General features: G+C 50.5%; 2 protein-coding genes across 2 annotated transcripts; both read right to left on the minus strand.

Annotated features, from left to right (window-relative positions):
• Positions 1-2,869: 2,869 nt before the first annotated feature.
• NGRN (neugrin, neurite outgrowth associated) lies at positions 2,870-8,657 on the minus strand. The gene is made up of 3 exons (XM_046010226.1): positions 8,477-8,657; positions 7,959-8,069; positions 2,870-3,958 (listed from the first exon to the last, which is right to left on the minus strand). Exons 1-3 carry the CDS (start codon positions 8,638-8,640, stop codon positions 3,346-3,348), a joined length of 888 nt encoding a protein of 295 aa, XP_045866182.1. The 5' UTR covers positions 8,641-8,657; the 3' UTR covers positions 2,870-3,345.
• An 86-nt stretch (positions 8,658-8,743) lies between these two features.
• On the minus strand, positions 8,744-19,844 carry TTLL13 (tubulin tyrosine ligase like 13). Its single transcript, XM_046006973.1, is given in 14 exon segments — positions 8,744-9,477; positions 9,480-9,521; positions 9,524-9,652; positions 9,995-10,313; positions 10,884-11,063; positions 11,386-11,566; positions 11,845-12,030; positions 14,622-14,806; positions 15,233-15,464; positions 15,740-15,825; positions 16,164-16,307; positions 16,709-16,865; positions 17,332-17,462; positions 19,639-19,844. Coding segments are annotated over 14 exon segments (2,361 nt in total). The 5' UTR covers positions 19,741-19,844; the 3' UTR covers positions 8,744-9,190.
• Between the last annotated feature and the right edge of the window lie 1,308 nt (positions 19,845-21,152).

Here is a 21,152-nt window from a genome sequence, read left to right on the forward strand (position 1 = left end):
GTGGTTCAGTGTGGGTTGAAGCCACTGCCTTCAGCTCAGGTCATGGTCCCAGGGTCCTGGGATCGAGCCCCACATTGGGCTCTCTGCTTGGCGGGGAGCCTACTTCCCTCCCTCTCTGTGCCTGCCTCTCTGCCTACTTGTGATCTCTGTCTGTCAAATAAATACATAAAATCTTTTAATAATAATAATAATAATAATAATAAAAAGGAATAAAGTAGGCCGCCTAGGTGGCTCAGTTGTTAAGTGTCTGCCTTTGGCTCAGGTCATGATCCCAGAGTTCTGGGACCATCAGGCTCGCTGCTCAGCGGGGAGCCTGTTTGTCCCTCTCCCACTTCCCCTGCTTGTGTTCCCTCTCTCACTGTGTCTCTCTATTAAATAAATAAATAGGAATAAAGTACGAACAATTCAACTTGGAGAAAGCTTAGGTTTTGGCTGAAGTCTGGATGGGTAGGCTGGCAAAGGGAAAAGGCAGGGCTTTCTGCCATTCTGGACTGACTGGTAAGCTTCTCCAAACATTTCTCTACCCAACCAAAATTGGAATCCATGTTGGGAGCTGAAACTTTCAGCAATGAACACGAAACAGGTCTCCTGCCTCCATGCACGGAGGTGGGCGACGGCGGACACTACAGTAGTAATCTCTTTCAATGCCGAGGAATATTAAACGTGGTGTGGTCACAGAATGTGAAGAGTTGCTTTAGACCGGGTGATTAAGGAAAGCCTAACCAAGAAAGTAACGTTTGACCTGAGGCTTGAATGACATGGAATCTACCATGTGAAAATCTGGAGACAAAGAACCAGTAGGCGTAAAACCTTTTGCATTTGCAAAAATGGAATAAAGATTTAAGCTTGGTATGCAGTAGGATGGTAGGGGATGAGGTAAATGGAAAACCTATCAAAGCCTTTTTTTTTTAAAATTATTTATTTATTTATTTGACAGAGAGAGATCACAAGTAGATAGAGAGTCAGGCAGAGAGAGAGAGGGAAGCAGGCCCCTGCTGAGCAGAGAGCCCGATGCGGGACTCGATCCCAGGACCCTGAGATCATGACCTGAGCCGAAGGCAGTGGCTTAACCCACTGAGCCACCCAGGTGCCCCCTATCAAAGCTTTTTAACAGCTTTTAATTTTCCAGAGCCCACCAGGTAAAGGGCGTAGTCAAATGATTTGCAGGAGTTAAAAATTAGTCAAATAGCATCTTCCACCTCTTAAAATGACCAAAGGGTTCTAATGACAAATTACCATACTTTAAAAAATCGTAATAAAACTGAGTCATGATAGTGACAAAGCAGGAAGAACAGGGCCTTGTCTGCCCACTGCTGAATTTTTTTTTAAAAGATTTTGTTTATTTGACAGAGAGAGATCACAAGTAGGCAGAGAGGCAGGCAGAGAGAGAGGAGGAAGCAGGCTCCCCGCGGAGCAGAGAGCCCAATGCGGGGCTCGTTCCCGGGACCCTGAGATCATGACCTGAGCCGAAGGCAGCAGCTTAATCCACTGAGCCACCTTTTTTAAACATTTTATTTATTAGAGAGGGATAGAGCATGAAAGTGGAAAAGGTCAGAGAGAGCAGCAGACTCCCTGTGGAGCTCAGGGATCATGACCTTGAGCCGAAGCATTGGCTTAACCAACTAAGCCACCCAGGCACCCTGCCTACTGCTATATGACGAGCACCTGGGTTCTCTTACCTTTGACTGGCATGTGACAGAGCCTTGCCCTTCATCCAATGCCCAAGTTAGCAGTAATCAATGATACTGTAATTGCTACTAGTGACATTTGAAACAGCAATGAGATTCATGAACAGACTCAATGACAGGTTTAGAAAATCAATTATTTTTGGGGCACCTGCATGGCTCAGTGGGTTAAAGCCAATGCCTTCGGCTCGGGTCGTGATCTCAGGGTCCTGGGATCGAGCTGCCCACATCGGGCTCTCTGCAGAACGGGGAGCCTGCTTCCCTCTCTCTCTCTGCCTGCTTCTCTGCCTACCTGTGATCTCTTTCTCTGTTGAATAAATAAAATTAAAAAAAAAAAAGAAAATCAATTATTTTCATTAAACATCCTACATATATTTAAATTCTGAATAACCAGTTTTTTGCCAGTGACTTGTTATAATGAGGCATGGCTGAACACTGTCCTTGGACTCTTCTGTTGCTTGCATGTGTCTCATTCTGTGTCTACTGATTGTCAGTTTCTGGTTATAATTAAGTGTCTCTTCAACAATCAGTAAACTCGGGGGGGCTTATCACCTGTTCTCGCCCACATCTCAGCTCCCTTGGAAAAATCTGAAGACAACTGCAAAATTAGATGCTATTCAAGCTTTTGAAAGTAGCCAGAGATTATGCTTAGGGCCATAAAGCCTTTGCCTGCTTTGTCTTTTTTTTTGGGGGGGGGGTGTCAATCCCCATACTCAATCTCTATCAAAGCCCCAGCCAGGGGCGCCTGGGTGGCTCAGTGGTTTAAGCTGCTGCCTTCAGCTCAGGTCATGATCTCGGGGTCCTGGGATCGAGTCCCGCATCGGGCTCTCTGCTTGGCGGGGAGCCTGCTTCCTCCTCTCTCTCTCTCTGTGCCTGCCTCTCTCCCTACTTGTGATCTCTATCTGTCAAATAAATAAATAAAATCTTAAAAAAAAAAAAAAAGCCCCAGCCACTGGAAGAAGAGCAGCTTTGCACGAGGTGATCCGTGAAGGGCTAATGTCCCCATTTTGGGCTGTCAAACCCTATGACTAAGCAGGGTGAAGCACAGGGCCTTTTGCTGGGAACTCCTCAGGCTCCATCTCTCTCCCAGTGTTTAAGGGCAAGGGACCCTTTGCCTCTTTCCCTCCCTCCCTCTCCAGATTCACAGGTAAACCCTCCCACCCCAGAGAGCACCAATTGACACAAAAGCTACATTTTACTTTATTTTGCATATAATGAAAACAATCGACTAAGCAGTTCCCAAACTATCAGTGTTCATTATTCAAGAAGTGAGTGAGGTCAGAAAGCAAACGATGCAGTTTTCCTCAAACACATATCGCAAGTATCACAGAGGGGCCTAACAACACTCGCAACACGGGCTGGTTTCAACACACAGAGCCCCAGCAAGAAGCGTGAGCACTGCGGATCCACGTGGGTCAGACCAGGAACGGTGCTCCACGACAGCAGAATGTACCCGGCGGTCATTAACCCTGCCCTGCCACATACATCTGCCCTGTGAAGTTCACTGCCTTTAAATCTGACCGGCTCTTTCCTCCCACCTTCCAGGCTCATCATTTCCTGCTACCCCAAGGGGGAGAATCCACACACAGAAGTCCAGGCGGCTCCAGATATCCTGTCCCAGCTGTGTTTCACTTGGCAGCTCCACAAGCCAGGCTCCCGCTCAGATTCTGTACAGGAAGTTCCCGTTGCTATCGAAGAACTCTCGCCCCCTCTGGACAACTTTGGGGCTGAAGTTCTGCTCACCCGGCTCCTCTGCCTTCAGATCTCCCAGCGTGTCGCTTGGCAATCCATAACCATCAGTTCCTCTCTTGCCCGCACCGTCGCTGGTGGAGGACTTCTGCAGCTCTTGCTGCTGATGACCTAGGGCTGCTGCAACAGGCACGGAGCGTTCCTCCTCCGGGACCTGGATTCCTTGATTCCTTCCCTTCTTTCTCTGTGGTGTATTTGTACCGTGAGTGTTTGAGTCTATCAGGTGCAAAGCTGTGCTGTGACCCCAGCCTCTAAATGAGGATTCACCCCTTGGCATCAGCAAAGAGCCTGATCCAGAGTGGCTCGCAGACAGTGACTTCAACGTGTCCCCAGAGGCGGGGAGCTGCCGGAGTGAGTGCGCAAGTCCAGCTTTCTTAAGGACTTTTTGATCCTGCTTCAGTTTCTGCTCCAATGTGGGTACAAACTTGCTTTTTAAAACCCTTCGGATCACATCAGTGCTGACACCAAAGCCTTCAGCTAATCTAGGAACTGACCAGGACTCTGCAAATTCTTTATGTAAATACCTATGGGAAAAAGCAGCAGGTTTTTTCAAGTTGTGAAGCAGTCCGCTATCAGAGTAGCTAACTAACAATACTAATGGTATCTACGTGAAAAAGAAGGGCTCAGAAAAACAGCAAACATGGCCTCTATCTTGTGCCACTGAACGGCTGTGTTCCATTCCTATGTGCCGACACCAACACCCCACCACTCCTAAGTCACTTTATGTCCATCAAGTAAACTCCTACTGTGCACCAGGCCCCAGGCAGATCCTGGGGATGCATGAAGACTGTCCTTCCCTTCAAAGAACATACAGTCTGGTGGTGGAGACGCATACTAACACATGCAACACCACGAAGGATGCTGTCAGAGCGCCTGGGAGAACAGGGACAGGCTATCACAACACCTGTGGTGGCTTGGGAATTGCCTCAGAAGTCCGTCTACAGCTGGTCTGAAGGGTGAAGACGACTAAGCTGGCAGAGGGGAAGAGTGAAGGTCCTGATGACAGAGAGAGCAGCATGTAAAATGCAGAGCAGCCCATCACCACTGTTACTCATCTAACAGTGAGGACAGGAACAGCATCATGTCACGCTTATGTAGTTTAACCCAAAGCAACAGTGAACCAAGAAAGGATTTTTTTTTTAAGTGGGTTTATTAAAAAATGGCATTAAAGAATGGAGTTAAAAAAACTGCAATTTGGGACACGCAAGCTATGGCAAACCACGTGCAGGCACAGGAAGCCTTTTAAGCAGCGCAATGAATGCCACAAGGAGCTTTTCATTTTGAAGCTCAATCCAGGAGTAGTTTTCAGTGGTAGAACTAAAGCCGGAAAAATCAGTCAAGAGCCTGTCCTGGAAATCCAGGCAGTCTGAACTGTGGCAGTTGCAAAGAAACCAGAAAAAGAAAGAGAGTTTAGAACTGTTATAGAAAGCCAAATGGTAGAACTTGGTAAGGACTAAATATCGGGGGTTCACGTAGGCAGATTCAGGCTTTCAGCTTGAGTGACTGGTGGGACCATTCAGGGGTAGAGTGAAGGCAGGAACAAAATGAAGTCAACAGGGAACAATGATAAATTTTGTGACTCTGAGTTTGCTATTTTATTATGTTAAGTTTGAAAAACACGTGTGATGTCCAGGGAGGGACGCCTGGATGGCTCAGTTGGTTAAGCCGCTGCCTTCGGCTCAGGTCAGGATCCCAGGGTTCTGGGATTGAGGCCGGCATCAGACTCCTTGCTCAGCGAGGAGCCTGCTTCCCTCTCTGCTTCTGCCTGCCTCTCTGCCTGCTTGTGCGCGTGCTCTCTCGCTCTCTCTCTGACAAATAAATAAATCTTTAAAAAAAAAAAAAAAAAAGGAAAAGAAAAGCACGTGTGACGTCCAAAGAGATATAGTCTAGGGCATGGTTGAATATATACAGGTTAGAAGAAAACCACAGACTGGAGATGACAGATTCGGAAGTCATAAGTGAAGAGCAGGGGTGGTTGAAATCACATGAGAAGTAGGTGGAGATAAAATGACCAAGAACACATTTCTAAAAAACAGCAGTATTTAAGATACAGGAGGGATGAGGGAAACCCAGAAGGAAAGGAAGAAAAGCAGCCCTAGAAATAGAAGTGAGTAGTACCCTGAGTTAAAGGAGATGAGAAGTCCAAGAAAATACACTACAAGATCAAATACTGCAGAAATATTAGAGAGGCAGCAGACCAGAGCATCAGGAATCCCTAGCAGTGAGGAAGTCAGTGATAAGATTTGTGGACAACGGTTTCACTGTTGTGACCAAACAAGGACAGGCAGCCAGGGAGAGCGAGCTGGGAACAAAGTGATGAGGGAGGACCTGGAACTGACAGACAGAGGTCTCTGAGGAATTGGGTACAACTATGACCTAGTGCAGAGGCATTGGTCCCAGACAAGTAAAGGGCCACCATTTCCCCTAGTTTGTAAACACTGAGAACTGGAAATAAAGAGGAAGTCCAAGAAGCTCTAAAGGGATCTTAACTAATAGTCAGTTTTTTCTTTAAAGTAAAAGGATAGGGGCACCTGGGTGGCTCAGTCGGGTTCCGAGTTCAATCCCCACACTCGGTAAGAGACTACTTAAAAATAAAATCTTAGGGGCGCCTGGGTGGCTCAGTGGATTAAAGCCTCTGCCTTTGGCTCAGGTCATGATCTCAGGGTCCTGGGATCGAGCCCCACATCAGGCTCTCTGTTCGGCAGGGAGCCTACTTTCCCCTCTCTCTGTCTGCTGCCTCTCTGTCTACTTGTGATCTCTCTCTGTCAAATAAGATCACAAGATCTACTTGTGATCTCGGTCAAATAAATGAATAAAATCTGGTGGCTCAGTGGGTTAAGCTGCTGCCTTCGGCTCAGGTCATGATCTCAGGGTCCTGGGATCGAGTCCCGCATCGGGCTCTCTGCTCAGCAGCGAGCCTGCTTCCCTCTCTCTCTCTCTGCCTGCCTCTCTGTCTACTTGTGATCTCTCTCTGTCAAATAAACAAATTAAATCTTTAAAAAAAAAAAAAAAAAGAAATAATAAAAAAAAATAAGGTAAAAGGATAGCTGTTAACCACAGAAAAGAAGGTGCCAGGAAGATATGGAACAGCTGCTGTTCAAGAGGGGAGAGGAGGACGACACGAGAGGTGCTACAGGCCCACAAAAGCTCCTTTTGCTCTACAAAATCCCCTTCCTTCCAAGTGTCACCTTCAGAGTCATTCTAACAGGAATGGAAAAGGACACAGAACTTACGGAAGCCTACTTGGCAATATTCATCAAAATGCAAACCCATCTGCCCTTGCACCTATTAACTCTACTTCTGGGAATGTACACAACAAGTATACCTGCCAGGTATGGGACTGCTGTGTATATTCAGTAGAGCACGATTTGAGACAGCAAGTCAATGCAAACAACCCACATACACATCATGAAGACTAGTTAACTAAATTATGAATTACTGAGGCTCCTGGCTGGCTTAGTCAGTAAAGCATGCAACTCTTGATCTCAGGGTCATGCTTTTGAGCCCCAGACTGGGCATAGAGATTACTTAAAAAAAAAAAAAAAGATTATGATTTACTAGATTTCTCCAAAAAAAGAGCTTTCTGTTCTTAAGTGGAAAGGTCTATGAAATATCTGAAAAGGGGTTCCTGCCTGGCTCAATCAGTCGTGCATGTTACTCCTGACTTTGGGGTTATGAGTTTGAGCCCTGCATTGGGTGTACAGATTATTTGGAAAAAAGAAAAAGAAAATATGTGCAAAATGAAAAGTGTGGAACAGTATTTACAGTATTCTGTTTGTGATTAAGGAAATGAATATAAAAATCTATATTCGTACTCCTATTTGCATAAGGACACCTGGAAAAAGGCACAAAAATAGTTTCATGGGATTAAAACTATTTTTTAAGGCTGTATTTATTTATTTGACTATCACAGAGAACGAGGGGGGGGGAAACAGAGAGACCGGGCAAGCACAAGCAGGGGGAATGGCAGGCAGGGGAGAAGCAGGCTCCCCGCTGGGCAAGGAGACGGATGCGGGGTTGGACCCAGGACCCTGGGATCATGACCTGAGCCCAAGGCAGACGCTTAACCAACGGAGCCACCCAGGCATCCCGGGATTAAAACTTTTCAATGTATAGACCACATTACACTGTTCTAATTTTGAGCCATATGTAACGTATTGTCTACTCAAAACAATTTTTAAAAGGAGCTTTATGACTTTTAAGATACAGATTTTCTCTTCAGAAAAACCTCTACATAACCAGGGAAGCCCCCATCCCTGACCTTAAAAACCTCACGATCTACTATTCTGAGGTTAAATGATGTGATGTCTTCCAGCCTACTCTTAAAATGTCAGCAAAAACGAACCATCTGTGTACTAATGTTAAGAACTGGTAATTTAGATGACGAGCTTAGGAAAATTCGTTATACTATTCTGTCATTGAGAAATCTTTAAATAACGAAAAAGTAAAATATAAAAATAACGTTCTAGGCCCCCGTGTTCATCACTTCTCATCTCAGCTCATCTCAACCAAAGCGAGTCTTACCGGATCTGTTCCATGGCTTTCCACGTCAGGGTCCTGGGCGGAGCACCCGGAGCCTCCATTTGCCTCCGAATTTTCTGGAACCGGGCGGCTTTTTTCTGCCGTTTCAGGGTGCTGGGGGAGAGAACGAATGGCAGACGCCATGCATGGGAGCAAAATGGGTGGCTGAAGAGCCTCGAAACTACATCACAAAGAGCCCAGCCCTCTTCTCTTTGCTTGCAAGGGCAACCAGGCCATGTGTGTTGGCTCAGACCTGCTCCATACACCTCCCCAGAAATCTAATACCTAACACAGCCCGTAAGCACGCCGAACTTTCTAAACGGGTGATGAAATGCGTCACTGCTGAAGAAAGCTGTGGTCCCAAAGGAGCCGCACGCCCGCCCCTGCGCCCCTGACAACGGGTAAGAATCAAGAGCTTCGTGGGATGCGGCGGCACCACGCCCGGCTCCTAGCGGGCGCGGCCTGGAGCGCAGGGGTACGAAGCCCCGCTTCAGGCTGAGGGCCCAGGAAGGAGCCGGTACCTCTCCACCTCCTGCAGCTCCCGCTCCTCCGGCTCCCAGTCGGAATCGGGGTCCGGCTCGCGGCCGAGAGAGCCGGGGTCTACCGCCCCCCGGGTCGCGAACCCACAGCGAGCGACAGCAGCACGGACACGCACGCCCAGCAAGACGCTCAGAGCAACCGCCATGTCGACAACAACAAGTCTAAAGCAGCCGGAAACGCGCAGTACCGGAAGTCTAGGGGCGGGGTCGGAAGTGGACGGGCGGGCCGGAAGCGGGGATGGTTGCGAGCCTCTCCCGCTTCCGACTGAGGACTGGGAGACTGGGCTTGAACCTGTGCGCTGCCCACCCTTCCCGGCTGTGAATGTGGAGAGTATTGAGCCTGAAATGCAAGGGCCAGAATGACGTAGAGGACGCTCCTGCAAAACGCCATAAACTTTAATAAAAAGACGGATTCATTTGCCAAGAGCCGCCCCTCCACCCCGACGGCTACCCAGGCCGGCCTGTCTCCGCCACGACGGCGTTAAAGGCGTCCCCTCGGCGGTCCTCTGATGGCCACAGACCCCTGCCTTGGGCACTCGGCTCCTCTGGGAAGGGGGCTTCTTGTCGCCGGGATGACCTCCAGCCCCGGGCCGCACCCAGGGTTCAGACCCATCACCTAGCTATAAATCCAGGCTAAGGTTTGAAGGGCGGGGATGAGTACGTGGCCGACCCTGGCGCCTCTTCATCTTTTAGTCTTTACGGATGTGAAAATAGTCTTAGGGTATTGAGGAATTCTTGATTTCTTTGTGTTTTGCCTTGTGCAAACAGGGTTCCTGGCCAGGGCTTTTCAAACTGAAGCTTGGTGGCAGTCTTTGATTTAGCAAAGATCGAAGGCCCTCCGCCCCTTTGGAAGCCTGAGGGACCTCTCCAGGAGAGGTTGAGTGCTGAGCTTGCATCCTGCGTTAACCGGTGGTGGCTGAGGTCAAGGAGGGCAGTGGTCTGCGGCATCAGGGGTGCAGAGGCAGGGCAGAGAGTGAGATCACGGGTTTGGGTGCTCTGTGTTCAGAGGCTACCGCGGAGGGCAGGCACAATCAGTCCATGAGCCACTTTCCACTCTTTCTGGCTGCAGAAGATAGCCTTGCTTTGGGGTTAAGGAGGAGGACACTGATCCTGCCAGGGCTCTGTTTATGGCTTCTAGCCTTCTGTTGGCTTGGCCTTCTGCAGTGGAAACATGGGTCCCCTGAGTTGGTATTCACAGGAGATTCCTCACCTCTTTACCACCTGTTGCCCAGCTACCAACACAGAGGAATGGCATCCCATGCTCCCCTCCAGCATCTATACGACGCTGCACCGTAATTGTGTGTTTACTTGCCGGTTTCCCTGTTCGGTTTGTTGAGTGCTGGGGCTGTACTTCTGCCATTTCTACCAGGATCCACTACCTGTTCCCACTCCCACACTGGTGGAAGTGCCGTGTTATATTTTGGGAACATCCCAGCTGTAATGTTTGCTACTAGGAATTTACCCAAGTCTGAGTGACCAAAGCTGGTATTGTATACTTACGGCTAGTGAGCCTGACTCTGGCACTGGAAAAATAGCGCCTTCCAGATGTCTTCATTGACAATGAACAGGGGCCGATGGCTGCTGGATCTCCTATCCAGTTGAAGTTCTTGGGCCGTAGGTGGCACCAGGAATGATGTGGAATTGCAGCATTCATGGTTGGCAGTGGCCCTAAGATCCTGGGGACCAATTCGTGGGCCCGGACTGGATGCAGGAAATGAGGAGGGCCCTGCTCTTTTGCGGCCCTTCTCAGGAGGACCAATGGGACCAGACTCACAGATTGCAGTTCCGGACTGCACAGCCCGTCCTGGTGGCATCTAGGCTAGAGGAGAAGAGTAGCCCCTTATATTTCTTTTGAGGCTGGATGGAGCGGTGTGAGCAGATAGGTGACTGAAACATCTCTTCTAGGCTGTGGCCACTATTTAACCCGTTAACTCCTTTGGGGCCCAGCCAAAACTGAGGACTCGGTAGGCTTGCTACTAGCCCAGGGAATAGTGAATGCGGCAGCTGTTCTGTTGGCCCAAGTCTGTTTACTTATCGCCCGTTAGAGCCGTGGTACTGGCAGTTCTAGGGAGAGATTACACAGAAGCCACAGAGGGGGGTGGCCTTGTTCTTTGTCAGTCATGAGTTTGGGGTTATTGCAAGACTGGAACATAGAGAACAGGTCTCTTAGGAGAAGGAGCTGCACTGGGCCGGACGTCATTACCACAAACAAGGGAGCTGGGGAACAAATGCAGAAGGAACCAAGAGACCCTTTCCCAACACCCAGCATACTCTGCTCTCCCGGGCCGCGCGCCAGATACCATCACATTAGCCGCCTGTGCTGGGACCACCGTGCGCTGCTGCAGCCCGTTTTCCCGTGTTCTGTGAGAGGCTGCGTAGGGACCCTCACCAGGTACTCATGAAGTTGTTTCCGGCCCTGGCGGCTGGGGTGCAGCATGCGCGTGAGCTGCTCTACAATACCCAGGCTTCGGATGAGGTTCTCCCTCTGGAGCAGGGCCTTCATGCGCTCGAGCTCCTCCTCTTCCACAATCTCTTGAGGATGCATGGTATCCAGGTGCGCGGGCAGCAGCTGTAAAGTACATTGAGTACTTTACATGTACTAAAGCACATGAGGGCAAGATCTCCAAGGGGGAGTCCCACGCCGTCATGGCTGGGGGACTCCTGCCCACTCCACACACACACCCCCACCCCGTTCCCTTCCCTGACCCTAGTGGAAGGTGCCCTTTGCTATCTGTTCTCTCACCTCCTGGTCCACCAGGTCAGATCCAATGTACTCATTAGGAACTCCTTACTCCCTTATACAAGAGGAGGAGAGGACAGCAAAGATTCCCTTCTCTAGGAGGCCCAACCCATCTCCGGCAGAAAGGCAAGAGCTGCCAAACCCCTGACACCTCTTTCTCCTGGGTCTGGTTCCTGTAAGCCAAGTGGGTGGAAAGTCTCCGGAGCCCGGCCCTGGATCGGCTCTTCTCCCCTGCTGATTCACCCTGGTTCTGGTCCCTGTTTTCCTTTCGCCTCTTACTGCCTGAGTTCTCCTGCTGTTCCTGCTTAAGGCGGATCTCCTCCAGTTGCTGCCTGACAAGACACAGCAGCTTCAGACACTGGAGAAATTGTACTGGGGAGAAGCAGGGTGAGGGAGACAGGGTATGGGAGAGTGGGGGGGACAGGAGAAGAACGAGGAGGAAGACGGGAAGGCTACTAAAGGGAAACGGAGTCACTAAGAGTCTGATAGGACATATGACCCCATTCCTCTTTGCTCAAGTGTCCGGCTTCCTCTCTGCCCTGCTGGGGAGCAATTCAGCTTCAGGAAAAGCTCTGCCCAAGTGGACAGAGGAGAATGCAAAGCAAAGTACCTGGCACACTCCTCTCTGGCCTTGGAAGCAGCAGTTTCCTGGAAGAGGGAGCCATTGTGCTTGAAGAAAGGTGCGTACTTCTCCGTGTCGGGCCCAGGGTAGATCCGCTGGTAACCCCCGAGGTGGGAATCCTCATAGTGTTCCTGGTCCAGTATTGCGGCATGGGATGACTCAGTTTGTTCTCGCCTGTGGAAACCAGGTTCAGATTGAGTCAGGAGGACTGGGAGAATGTTCAGTGGGGAAAGGAAGGCTAGCCAGAGCTTTGAGGATCTCCTGCTAGCTTCATGGCCTTTCTGTCCGTGGCCCATGTAGGGAAAACTGCCAAGGCCATCTGGCCAATCCCACCTGTGTGTAGCCATGAAAATAGAGGTTTGACTTCCAGAAATCTGGTTTCCTTTCCTTCCCTTCACTTCCCTCCGTCCCTTCCTTCCTTCCTTCCTTTCTTTGAAGATTTTATTTATTTGACAGAGAGAGACACAGCAAGAGAGGGAACACGAGCAGGGGGAGTGGGAGAGGGAGACACAGGCTACCCACCGAGCAGGGAGCCCGATGTGGGACTCAATCCCAGGATGCTAGGATCATGACCCGAGCTGAAGGCAGATGCTTAATGACTGAGACATCCAGGTGCCCCAGAAATCTGGTTTTCATCTTAAGTGCAAAGGGGTCCCCTCATACGCTAGCACTCCCAAGTGACCACCATCTTTTGGGTTTCTGATTATAATCTATGTTAATTACAGAAAATGCAGAAGCACAAAAGACCAAATGTCCCATAATCTTACTGTGCAATTAGCATATTGGTTATGAGCATGGACTCGGGCAGGACCCCCAAGTCTGAATCCTAGCTTTGCTCCTAACTACCTTGCTCTTTCTTTAATTCTCCCTTCCTTTCTTCTTTCAGACAAAAACGGGATCATACAGCAACATTTTTAAATGGCTGCCTAGTATTCAAGTGATTCTATGATTGTACTTTCGTTCCTTGTTTTTTAAAAGATTATGTTTATTTTTATTTATTTATTTATTTATTTGACAGAGGGATAGCAAGAGCATGAACACAGTTAGGGGGAGTGGGAGAAACAGGCTTCCCAACGAGCAGGGAGCCCAATATGGGGCTCGATTCTGGGCTCTGGGATCATGACCTGAGCCGAAGGCAGATGCTTAACTGACTGAGCCCCCCAGGCGCCCAAGATTTTATTTTTAAGTCATCTCTACACCCAGTCTGAGGCTAGAACTCAAAACCCTGAGAACGGGTGTCACACGCTGCATCCACTGAGCCAGCCAGGCCCCCCTGTATGTTTGCTTAATAAGTCCAGTAGTTTCAGCCCTTTTCCCCACTGAAGGACACGATTCATGCAGTCATGTGCAGTCCTGCTGTGGGAATACCCACTGTATTTACAGTTCTGCTTCCCTCCGTTCACACATTAAGTGCCAACGTGTTCTGGGCCCTCAGGATATCGTGACAGATCAAATACACACTGGCCCTGCCTATAGCAATGCAGGTGGTGAAGAGTGATGTTACAGGAATAATTCTTTTTTTTTTAAGATTTTATTTATTTATTTGACAGAGAGAGATCGCAAGCAGGCAGAGAGGCAGGCAGAGAGAGAGGAGGAAGCAGGCTCCCCGCTGAGCAGAGAGCCCGATGCAGGGCTCGATCCCAGGACCCTGAGATCATGACCTGAGCTGAATATGGGAATAATTCTAAACCTACTCAAACTCATTCATATTATTAACATTATAATTTAGTATTGGCAACAAATCGCCCTGTTTGTAACCCATCTTATAATGAAAGCAACAGTGGGTGAAAAAGACTGATTTCAACAACCCCTTATTATGGAATGACTAAATTGTTTTCTGTTTCATTATAAGCTTTCTAGAAGAGCTTTATTAAAAAAAAAAAAAAGCGGGGGGGCACCTGGGTGGCTCAGTGGGTTAAAGCCTCTGCCTTCGGCTCAGGTCATGATCCCAGGGTCGTGGGATTGAGCCCCACATCGGGCTCTCTGCTCAGCGGGGAGCCTGCTTCCTCCTCTCTCTCTGCCTGTCTCTCTGCCTACTTGTGATCTCTCTCTGTGTCAAATGAATAAATAAATTTTTTTTTAAAAAAGCAAGAACAAACAGCTCATCAGACCACATAAAGCTCCTTATGTGCTAATCTGAAAAAGCTCCAAATGACACTGCTAAGCATGGGACAGAGAATGTGAAAGTTACACTATTGTCTGGGTAAAGGGAGGAGAACAATCTGTGTGTGTGTGTGTGTGTGTGTGTGTGTGTGTGTGTGTGTGTGTGTGTGTAGGTATGTATGCATTAAATATTTATCCAAGGGGCGCCTGGGTGGCTCAGTGGGTTAAGCCTCTGCCTTCGGCTCAGGTCATGATCCCAGGGTCCTGGGATCGAGCCCCACATCGGGCTCTCTGCTCAGCGGGGAGCCTGTTTCCTCCTCTCTCTCTGCCTGCCTCTCTGCCTGCTTGTGATCTCTGGCTGTCAAATAAATAAAATCTTTAAAAAAAATAAATAAAAATAAATATCCAAGTATACACATAACCCAAGGAACAGAGACTGGCTCCTGGGGGGTGGGGGGGATACGGTAGCTGGAGAAGAATTAAGAGATTATTCACAGTATCTTTTGAATTTTGAACATATTGTCTGTGATATGTAACATATTATCTCTGCAGAAGAAAAGTTATTCTTTGTAGCCTATCAGCCCTAGTCCACCTTCCCCACGTAAAGAAGCACCGGTTTGCCCAGGCCAGTGGTAACAAGACAGCTCAGACACCTGGAGCACCTCGCTTCCCGTGGCTGCTGGTGGTACTGGAAAAGCCGCTCCTTGACTCGCCGCTTGTCCTCCTCCATCACCTTTCTTTTGTCACAGCCTCGGAGGTTGACAAGGGTCATGGCATCACAGAGAAGTGCATCCTTCACTTCTCGATCGAGGCGGGAGTCGGTGGTGAAGCTTGGAGAGTGGTTTACCTGCCAGGAGGAGTCCTTATCCACCCCATTCCCCAACCACCCAAGCAGGCTTGGTCTCCTGGAGACCTGACTGAGGGTATAGTCAAGACATCTCCCCCTGCAGAGGCCTCAGCCAAGGAGGTGGGGTGTTTCTGACTCCCCAGGCCACAGGACTGTGCCACGGAGATCCCTCTGATACCCAGACAGCCTGATTCTATAGATACAGTATCCCTAAAGACAAAGATTACGTGAGGAACACTTGGGATCCAAATCCTGGACCGGTGGCCAGACCACACTCAGATTTGACTCATCGGGTCAAAAGTGGAGAGATCTTAAATCCCCAGCCCCATTCTCTGTTCCACCAATTGAGGGCACGTGTGTGCCAGGCGTCCCATTCAGGGCGGCCTCTGAACCTTGGTTCTGCAAAGCCCAAAAGACATTCCTCACCTCCAGCAGCCAGGGCTTCAGCCTGTGGTCCAGCAAGATGTCAAAACCAAGGATCTCAAAACAGGCACATGTACCTCCGCTCAGATATTGGGGAAAACAGGTTCGGTAGTTGTGGCGAAGAACAGAATGGGCTGAGATGATGGTTTTGATGATGATGTCCTTGATGTCCCCCCACAGTTCTCCAGGGTCGTAGCCGTGTTCTCGCAGCCAGGCGTTGAGCGTGGACAGCTTCCTGCGAGGCCCAGTGCTCAGAGGACCACCCATTTCTACACCAGCGGGTCTGGGCCGCAGGCAGGATGGTCCCTACCACTACCCCTTCCGGGTGCCTGCATGGGAGCGTGGAGCGGGGCTTACAGATCAGGATGGGGGGCGGGGCCACACTTAGAGGTCAGGCACAGGACAGGGGTCTATAAAGATGGTTTTCCTGAGCATTTGGCCTCCCAAGAGCCGGCTTAGTTTTTGGGCTGCTGAGACCGTAAGCTGAAGAGCAATCAGAGTAGGGAGTACCTCTTACTGCCCATAGCATCATCCCGGACAAAATTCTCATTGTGTTTGTTGATAGCGTAGTTGGTCAGGTGCATGCAGACGTCATCCTGGGAAGAGAGCGGCCCTGTGGCTCAGATGGCTTCCCCCCAGCACCCTGTCTCCAGCCCTTCGTTGCCTTTTGATCACCCATCCCGCCCCAGGACAGCTCATCTCCCGTCGTCGTCACCTACGAACTGTCCGGTAAGGTCCCGGGGAAAGGGGTTGGCCAGGCTCCTCCAGGAAGGACCTCGTGGCACTCACTGCCCACCGGATGCTCTCCCAGCCAGGTGCCAGCCTTCATGGGTGACAATGACCAGCCTCTCTACTTGGTTTCTCCATGGAACCTCAGCGCTCAGGAGAGGAGGGCGCCGCCCTGCCCCCCCAGGACTGCCAGCTGGCCCCTTACCAGGTTGCTGTGGCTGGGCTCCATGTAGGGCATAGTGGCAAAGCGGGCCAGGCCCTCCTCATACATGAAGATCCGAAGAGGGTCGCAGGACGTGATCAGGACATAGATCCGCATATCAAACTTGAAGCCGTCGATGAGGAAGGGCTGAAAGCACGCACACCCACCGGGGAAGAAAACCTTTGAAGTGCTCGTTCTATCCCATGCACTGTTGTAAGCGTTTCAAATCAGAATGACTCATTTAATTTTCACAATAACTGTATGAAGTATGAGGTAGTTACTGCTATCATTCCCATTCAAAGATGAAGAAACTAAGGCACAGAAAGATTAAGAAATGGCCCAAGATCACACATTTAAGAAGTGGGAAAACTCAGATTCAGACCCTGAAGGGCTTGCTCTGAAGCCTGGCTCTGGGCTGCCTCGGAGATGAGGGGAAGTAGCAGGAAGGGTAGGAGCGAATGGGCAGGCCAGCTTCCTCTCTGGTACTGGGAGAGACGAGGCACCCCAGGGCTCGGGGAGGGCCCCGGTGGTCCCGAGGCACCCTTCACCTTGGAGATGTATTGCTGGCAGATCATATGCTCTCCCGGCTTGATCTCCCGGGGGTTTCGGGTGATGAAGATGCCCCGTCCCTGGCAGCCGCTGTCCGGTTTGCAGATATAGGTGCGGGGTTTTCGCTGGCGGCCATAGGACTGGAAGTCCCCAAAGCTACATGCAGAGAGAGGCTGGTTAGAAGGGTTCTGTGCAGGGCACCTGGGTGGCTCGGTGGGTTAAATCCTCTGCCTTCGGCTCAGGTCATGGTCCCAGGGTTCTGGGATCGAGCCCCGCATCGGGGTCTCTGCTCAGTGGGGAGCCTGCTTCCTCTTCTCTCTCTCTCTGCCTGCCTCTCTGCCTACTTGTGATCTCTGTCTGTCAAATAAATAAATAAAATCTTTAAAAAAAGAAAAAAAACAAGAAGGGTTCTGTGCATCACAGCTGAGCCAGGCTCCATGGAGCCCTGCTCCCATCCACGCTCTTCCTGGAGCATCTGTCTCAGACCTTCTTTTCTTAGACCAGCTGAAACTCTCATCCCTTGAGACTTTCTAGGTCGCAAGGCCAGAGTCTGGAGGGAACGGAGATGGTGAAACCTTTCCTCCTGGAGCACATGAGCCTGGGCAGTGGGGGGCTCACTCACTCTGCAGGGAGACACCAGGTGCGGGGGAAGATGCTGTACTCGGTGGGGTAGAGTTTCTGCATGCGGTTGAGGTTCCGAGCCAGCAGATCTTTGCGGCAGATTTCGGTCATGCCAGGGAAGTGGTTGATTTTCTGAAACAGAGTCAGTTGGTTAACGACCCCCACTAGCCGAGTAAGCAGCAGTGTCTGGGGCCTTGGGCATGCCAGGAGGACTGAGAAGGTCAAGGTAGAAGTCACAGTAGACAAGGTGCCTGGGTGGCTCCGTCAGTTAGGTGTCTGACTTGATTTCAGCTCAGGTCATAATCTCAGGGTCCTGAGATTGAGCCCCTCATTGGGCTCCGTGCTGGGCGTGGAGCCTGCTTAAGATTCTTTCACTCTCCCTCTGCTCCTCAACACTACCCACAAGCACATGCATGCACTCTCTGTCTTTCTCTCTCTTAAGTGTGGTGGGGTGCGCCTAGGTGTCTAAATTGGTTAAGCATCTGCCTTCAGCTCATGTCATAATCTTGGGTCCTGGGATTGAGCCCCATGTCAGGCTCCCCACTCAGCAGGGAGTCTGTTTCTCCCTCTCCCTCTACTCCTCCCCCCTGCTGTGTGCTCTCTCCCTCTCAAATAAATAAAACCTTTTAAAAAAAAGTCACAGGGGTGCCTGGCTGGCTCAGTGGGTTAAAGCCTCTGCCTTCGGCTCAGGTCATGATCCCAGGGTCCTGGGATCGAGCCCCATGTCGGGGTCTCTGCTCCGCAGGGAGCCTGCTTCCTCCTCCCTCTCTGCCTGCCTCTCTGCCTAGTTGTGATTTCTCTCTGTCAAATAAATAAAATATTTAAAACACCGTAGGGGTAATCCCTGTGCCAAATACCCTAAGGGAGAAAAGGAAGGTTTCCTAAAGCAAGTGAGAACCTCCTCCTTGGCCGCTCCCAAAACACAAGTCCTCACTGAGGTTGGGAAATGAGGGGCAGCAAGAAGGATTCGCCAGGACTCTGGGCCTTCTAGCTGCCTTATAACATCCCCCAGACCACTGGAGATGCGTCCTATAAGAATTGGTACATGGGAGCACAAGCACATGAGAGACCTTTTTCCAAAAGATCAAAGAAAGTCGAGCAGTCCCAGGAATGCCCTGCCGCGGCGCCCCCAGGGTATGGCGTTGCCAGGGTGCCTGCTGGAACCCCAGAGCCAGGAGGCAGCATCTCGCGTTGGTTCTGGGCTGTCTCACCGGCTTTACCACTCGTCCACTGCAGGAACTTTGTGTTTCTGAGCCTTTCTGGCAGCCTCTGTCTGCCACTCAGGGTTGGTTTTGAGGATTTCATGAGGGAAGAGTGTAAAAGCACTTAATGCCCCAAGGAATGTTGTTCATGTTGTCTTGCTCATCTTCCCGCTTGACCGTTCTGTGGGGCTCCTCAAGCACTTCCAGTTCTCTCTCTCTCTCAGGCTCTTCTCCCATGACTTGTAAGACAAGTTACAGTCTCCTCCACTCCCTTCCTGGATTCCCCTCAAACTAAGCCTGCAGACCTTTCTAAATTCTGGAGTTGCTAACCACCACAAAGACCCCATTAGAGGTCTGGCTTAGTCGGTGGAGCATGTGACTCTTGCTTTCCGGGTTCTGAGTTCAAGCCCCAAGTCAAGTATAGGAATTAACTTAAAAATAAAATCTTAAGGGGCGCCTGGGTGGCTCGGTGGATTGGGCCTCTGCCTTCAGCTCAGGTCATGATCTCAGGGTCCTGGGATCGAGCCCTGAATAGGGCTCTCTGCTCAGCAGGGAGCCGCTTCCTCCTCTCTCTCTGCCTGCCTCTCTGCCTACTTGTGATCTCTCTGTCAGATAAATAAATAAAATCTTAAAAAAAAAAGACCCAATTAGAGGATAACAACAATGCCATGAAGAGGCTATGATCTTTTTGTGGACGCATCTTTCCTGACTTCCTTGTTACCGTGCAGGGGCCCGCACTGACTCTCTCAGTGGATGCCGATGCTCGGCTAAACTGCTTAGAAGCCGATCACTCTGCCCACCCGGCTGTGAGCACTGAAGCTGCCTTCTCCTTAGGTGGGTTCACCTGCCCTCAAGGGCGCCAGGTGGCACGGATGCCCTCCTTCCTATAAGAGGAAGGAAGCAGATCCTTCCTTCCTATAAGAGAAGTTCCAGAAACCCAAGAGAAGAATTTTTCCAGGGGAGCAGAAGCCCTGGCCATGGCCTTTCCTGCTCTGCCCAGGGGGACAGCCACAGAGGGTAGCAGCCACAGCTGCCCGAGCAGAAGGGGGAGAGGACTCATTCAGGGACCATGGCCCCTTTTAGGCTCTTGGGTCCAGAGGTTGTACCTGAAACCTCTTCATGTCCATGACTCGTTCCAGGGAGACGGAGCAGTCTGTCCAGTACACAGTCCATTCCTCGTCCTCCCCCACCTCCTTCAGGCCACACATTTGGGCTGCCCGACGCACTGTGGAGAGAGGGAGGTCCGTGATGCCAGCCGGGACACCGGCAGCAAGCCTGGGGATTGTAGCTGGGTCGGGTAAGGAACAGACTTGACCAGAGAGTGGGCTGAAGACGGCGGTGGCTCTTACCTCCTGTGCTGCAGCTTAATTACCATGTGACAATTCCAAGTTCATGAGGCTGTCAGGGCCCTTCCAAAATCCGGGACAGAGAAAACTAGAGCCTGGCTCTCTGCTCCTGTGAGTCTTCTCTCTCTAAATTGGGGTGGTTTCTGACCTGCAGAGCCGACCCTCCGGAGGGGTCGCACTGGCACCTCCCACACGGGGTGGCCCCTGGCCCAGACAGCAGTGGGCACAGGAGGAGATGAAAAGATAGCTGACCTAACTGGTGATTTGTTTCTTTTAATTTCTCAAGCCCCCTCAAGGGCTTCCTTGGCGGGGGGGGGGGGGAACCACAACCATATTGACCTGTTCTCATATCATTTACAGTAAAATCTGGGAAGGGGAGAGCAATGGTGACCTTCAGTCGCTTTTTCTTGCTAGATAACAGCGGGATTCCCACTACCAGTAAGACATACTGCAACAGTGATGTCTCAGCTGCTGGTAGCTCAGTACTGGTTATAGGCCAGCTGAACAAATGTAGGGGCTGGGAGCCTGACTGGGGACCATCCCCAGAGCGAAAGCTGCAGGTGCCTGCCTCTCGACAGTGGTGTGTGAGTGAGCTGGGTGCTTACCGCTCTCATACTTGCAGTTGGTCAAGTTGATGGCCAGGGGTCTGGAAGGGAGGAATAGTAGAAATCAGGCAGAGTGGGATAAAGGACAGACCTGGGGCTTCCAGGTACCCGACCCATGTACATTGCAATTCATTGTCTCTAAAAGCCACTTGAAGACCAGGATGATAGAAACGTGCTGAAAATGCAAACCAAGCCAGCTCAGATGGTTCTGAATTTTGTGTTTTTGTAGTGCCAAAACGTTAACGATCTTCCTTAACTGCCTGTCCTCTTTTGCAGATTCAAGGGAAGACCTCCCTCCCCCCGCAACTGCTGAAGGGACGCCAAGGGGTGACTCTCTTCTGCAGCCAGGCAGGTGAGGGGACCCAGGCACCTGTCTGTTACCTGCGTTTCCGCCTTCTCTTTCTCCTCCCAACTTCTAAGTCATCTGAGTCAGTTGGGGCTATGATTTTCTTTGGAATTTTCTTGGCTACAATAGATAAGGACACTCCATCCCCAAATTCCTTATAGTTAGCCTTTGAGAGTTCGTGCTGAGGAGAGTCAGAAGGGATGGTAGCTTCTCCTTGAACACACTCCTCCTCGGATTCCTCTTCCTCGACGTAGTCTTCCTCCGATTCGCTGGTCTTACAGGTATTTGGCTCCATCCTCTTAGGTTCTGAGGGGAGAGGGGTG

Source organism: Meles meles, chromosome 6 (genome assembly GCF_922984935.1).
Source record: "Meles meles chromosome 6, mMelMel3.1 paternal haplotype, whole genome shotgun sequence".
Lineage (NCBI taxonomy): Eukaryota > Metazoa > Chordata > Mammalia > Carnivora > Mustelidae > Meles > Meles meles.

Excerpts from the sequence above, each read along its gene's own strand:
- NGRN (XM_046010226.1), bottom strand. The coding sequence starts at position 8,640 with ATGGCGGTTGCTCTGAGCGTCTTGCTGGGCGTGCGTGTCCGTGCTGCT. Across the intron at positions 8,070-8,476 it reads GAGCTGCAGGAGGTGGAGAG|CACCCTGAAACGGCAGAAAA; the intron begins GTACCGGCTCCT and ends TCTCTCCCCCAG. Across the intron at positions 3,959-7,958 it reads AAAGCCATGGAACAGATCCG|GTATTTACATAAAGAATTTG; the intron begins GTAAGACTCGCT and ends TTTTTCCCATAG.